The sequence below is a fragment of the Helianthus annuus genome, chromosome 5 (genome assembly GCF_002127325.2).
Source record: "Helianthus annuus cultivar XRQ/B chromosome 5, HanXRQr2.0-SUNRISE, whole genome shotgun sequence".
Lineage (NCBI taxonomy): Eukaryota > Viridiplantae > Streptophyta > Magnoliopsida > Asterales > Asteraceae > Helianthus > Helianthus annuus.
The window spans coordinates 137,059,695-137,064,248 of NC_035437.2; the positions used below are offsets into that span (position 1 = coordinate 137,059,695).

Below are 4,554 nucleotides of genomic sequence, written 5' to 3' on the forward strand. Positions count from 1 at the left end.
CAGTCGTCATCATCATCATCTTCGTTTAACGGGCGGCGGTCGCCGGCAGAGAGACAAAGAGGTGGGTGTGGTGGTTGAATGAGAGATGGTGGTTGGATGAGAGATGGTGGTTGGATTAGAGATGGTTGGGTTTTTTCCTTTATGCAGGAGATTTCGAACAAAGGATGAGAGATGGTGGTGAAGGATTTCAAGAGAGAGAGATGATGAGAGATGCTGTTTTAATTTCAAGAAATAGATGGTCTGCAACTTTAAAAGAAAGACAGAGGAGAGAGGAAGGATTTGACATTTGGAGTAAATGACCAATATACCCTTTATGTTGGCATAATCTGATTGATTGAAAGTGGTTCTCGTGGTTCTTACAACTGGAGGTGGTTTTCATTTTAGCGCTCCCCTATATATACATATATATATATATATATATATATATATATATATATAGGCTAATTATAATGAGAAAACTTACTCCAGTTGACTAAACCCTGAAAACTCTAATATGTGGCTAGGATTGATCCACGATTAAATATAGATTAAAAGGAGTAAGGGCATGATCGTCTTTTTCTATCTTACATTTTTGACACCAACTTGGTGATGGGTTGGTGATGTGTCTGCACACGCAGACTTCTCATAATACTTGCTTCTTCTTGTCACCATTTAATTAATTAAAGTTGTACTTGTGGAACTAAAGAAAGTTTGCCTTTTCTCTCACATCTTCCATTAATACATATCCCTCATCATCTCACATCATTTATTCGAACCAGAGAGAAGAGTGAAAGAAAGAATCCTTACTAACCATTGAAGAGTATTTGCATTTAACATGGCTGATTCGAACAGCCAACAACATCGAACTGTCGTCGGTGGTACGGGGACACTCAACCTCAATGATGATCCTGGTTCACCCTTAAATGTTGTCCCACATAATCTTTCACTTCATTTTTCATTTAATGAAGATGAAGATGCATTGGTTGAGAGTAGAGTTACACAAGATCCTGAACCTATTTCTTCAGAGCTTCCAGGTGAGTGATTTTTTTTTTCGGTTGTATTAAATGTACAGCTTTAAAAGCTTGTTTAGATTGCCGTACAATTCTTCTTGGTTCATTTTTTTTTCTGTTGTGTAAATTAAGGATTTCTTGTTTAGATGTTCATTGGATTCTTCTTGCTTAATTTTTTTTGTGTTTTTTATGTGTAGCCTCACTTCTGAATCAAAATGGCCCTAATGATGATGAAGATGGTGTTCAGGATTGTACTTTTACACAGTTGCTATCCACAGGTCATTGTTTTATGTGAAACCATGAATTTTTATCTATAGGGTTATTGTAACACCCCTATTTTTAATGTTTGTAGTTTATTATTATTATTGTTGTTGTTATTATTATTATTATTATTATTATTATTATTATTATTATTATTATTATAATAAACAGATGATTTTTTGGTTAGTTTGGTTGAAAATGTGGTAATTTTTTCTAGGTAAAAACAAGTGTAACCATTTTTTTTATGAAACAAGCTTTTATAAAACATGTCGTTACACTTGTATTAATTTTTTATATTTTTTAGAAGGTGAAAACATTCGAGATTACATTTTTTGTTTACATAAAAAAATGCACCAGCATCTACACTTTTTGGCGACATAAAAAAAAATGTACCTCCACGTTTTATTTGCATTTTTTTGGAAAACGTGTTAAAGTTGTTTTTGGGAATACAGTAATATGCATCAGTTTGTTAGGTTTCATGTTACAAGTAAATTTGTTTTTTAACCTATATGTGTTATAATTTATTAAACAATACCTTCTTTGTAGGTGTTCATGCGGACGAGGAATTTTATGTTCACCACACACCCAATGGCACTAGAATGTGGTGTCCTAATGTTCCTATTGTTTTAAAGCCTGTTGTTGGTTCTAAAGCCTGTTGTTGGTTCTGTATATGAAACGTGGAAGGATGTGTTCACTATGTACAAGGACTATGCTGTGTATTCTGGGTTTTCTATTCGTAAGGGGCAAACCAAGAGATGGAAGGGGTTTGTCACTCACCAGTACATAAGGTGTACTAAATATTCAAAACCACAGATTAAGCGTAAAACTGATACTTTGGAGCAGTCAACCTTGAGTATCAGGCAAAGTAACTTCACAGTGACAGATTGCAAGGCTAGTATACTGGTTAAGTTTTGCGAGGGCAGCTCTATGTGCACAGTGGTACGGTTCCATGAGCACCATAATCATCCGTTTGTTGAGCGTTTTAATCGTGACCTAAGTAGGATTTCAAGGAAACTACCCTTTGCATCCAAACAGTTTATCCATAACATGAGTTTGAACAGAATTGGTCCAATTGTTTCTCACAGAGTTTTAGTGTCCCTGATGGGTGGACATCACAATGTACGTGGCACGCCAACTGATTTTAAGAACTGGAGCCAGTCGGTTAGGCTTTATGTTGGTGATTGTGATGCGCAACTTGTTATAGATCGTCTCAAAGAAAGATCTGAGAGCTTACCAGACTTTTACTATGAGTTTGTTGTTGAGAAAGGGCAATTGAGATCGATTTTTTGGGCAGACGAAATTTCCAAGATAAACTATGAGGTGTTTGGGGATGTGTTAGCTTTTGATGCGACTTATCACACTAACAAGTAAGGTTTTTCAAAGTGGCACTTTTTTTCCCTTTAACATATTGTTAACTTTTGTTTATTTTCTTTGTCCCACAGGTACAACATGATTTTTGTTCCTTTCACTGGTGTTGATAATCATAAACAATGTGTGACATTCGGTGCTGGCTTGCTATTCAATGAAACCACTGAGTCTTACAAGTGGTTACTTGAATCATTTCTGAAGGCACACAAGAAGCAACCAAAGTTAGTTCTGACAGACCAGGACCCTTCAATGAAAGCTGCCATTTCAGAGGTTTTCATAGACTCTCGGCACCGCCTTTGCATGTGGCATATTATGAAGAAACTTCCCACCAAGGTTTTATTAATTTATGAATCTCTTTTGAGAAGTTTTTTTTTGTTACATTTTATTAAAAGTTTTGTGTTTTCATATGTATAGATTGCTGGAGACCTGTTACAAAACTCTGAGCTAAGAGCATTGATGCATTGTTTGGTGTGGAGTATTCACATGAAGCCATCTACATTTGAGACGCGTTGGCAACTTTTGATGGAGGAATATGGGTTACAAGATCACGACTGGTTGAATGACATGTACTCAATTAGAGACCAATGGGTACCTGCCTACTTCCGTGATATCCCAATGTGTTGTCTGATGAAGACTACATCAAGATGTGAAAGCTCTAACTCAAGCTTCAAGGTCAACTCTTCTAGTGCTAACACACTAGTTCAGTTCATGCTATGTTACGAAACTAGGATAGACAATCAGCGTTACAGGCAACGTGTTGCAGAGTTTAAAACTTCATCTAGTGTATTCATGGACAGTACTGACTTAGATATTGAGAAGCATGCTTTTGAGTTGTATACACATGCAATTTTCACAGAAGTAAGAAAAGAGATATACAAGGGGAAGCTGTTTTGTAACATTGTAAACACGGAGGATTGTGATGATGTTTGTGTTTACTATGTGAATCAGTTGGACAAACGTAACAATGCAACCAACACATTCACGGTAACTTGATGTATTCTTATAGTGGCATCTTTTTGTTTAAGCTTTCATTATGCTTTTTTTCACAGAAGCTTAATTATGTGTTTTGGGGTTTTTGTAGGTTAAACTTGAGTTGAGAAATCAGTCGGTCTCTTGTTCATGCAACAACTTCATCCGTATTGGATATCTGTGTAGGCACATTTTTGTGTTTACCGGGTAAACAATATTGAAAAAATCCTGGCCCAGTTTGTTGTTAAGTGTTGGTCTAGGGACGTGCTTCCTAAAAGTTTATTTTCTATTGAGAGTCGATATGGCGTTGACACTCGTCCACAAGAGATTCTTGAGATCGTAACTGAATGTGTAGATGCATTAAGAAGTGATGTTGGAGGACTTTCTTCTTTCGCTGAGCAGATAAAGGAACTGAAATGCAAGTTACTAAATGGAGGACCAGTTGATGACGAAGCCAACAATGATAACTATGCTGCTGTTGAAGAATTGCTTGGTGTTTCTTTAGATGGGGATGTAACTCTCAACAATCCAGACGGGATCAGGAACAAAGGACGCGGCAAACGCCGACAATTGTCTAGAGCATCACAGGAAGGAACGAGCAACTCTGCTGTCAAACCTCCCAAAACACCCAGGCTTTGCCGAACCTGTATGAAGTACGTGACTGGGCATGATTCAAGAAATTGCAAGAAAAAGAAGAACACGAATAAATCGGGTAACGAGGATGAGGACTCAAGCTCTGCGAGTCAGGAGTCCACTTGATTTGGTATTTTATGTTGATGTGTGTGCTGTGCGTGTTTTGAAAACTTTTATGACGCCAGCTTTTTGGTCTCCATTTTAGTGGAGCGCAACTAAACTTTGATCATCCCTTTTGTATTTTTTTGGGCTGCCTTTTGTACATGCACATGTTTGCATGTGTAGATTATCTGAAAATCGATGCACATGCATATGTTTGCATGTTAGGATGTAT

General features: G+C 37.0%; 2 protein-coding genes across 2 annotated transcripts; both read left to right on the plus strand.

Annotated features, from left to right (window-relative positions):
• The first annotated feature begins 814 nt into the window (after positions 1-814).
• On the plus strand, positions 815-1,924 carry LOC110943664. Its single transcript, XM_022185399.1, has 3 exons — positions 815-1,013; positions 1,187-1,267; positions 1,797-1,924. The coding sequence occupies exons 1-3, from the start codon at positions 815-817 to the stop codon at positions 1,922-1,924; spliced, it is 408 nt and encodes a 135-aa protein (XP_022041091.1).
• Positions 1,925-2,930: 1,006 nt separating this feature from the next.
• Positions 2,931-4,346, plus strand: LOC118492172 (protein FAR1-RELATED SEQUENCE 5-like). Its single transcript, XM_035989989.1, has 4 exons — positions 2,931-2,951; positions 3,033-3,602; positions 3,700-3,794; positions 3,848-4,346. Exons 1-4 carry the CDS (start codon positions 2,931-2,933, stop codon positions 4,344-4,346), a joined length of 1,185 nt encoding a protein of 394 aa, XP_035845882.1.
• The last annotated feature ends 208 nt before the right edge of the window (positions 4,347-4,554 follow it).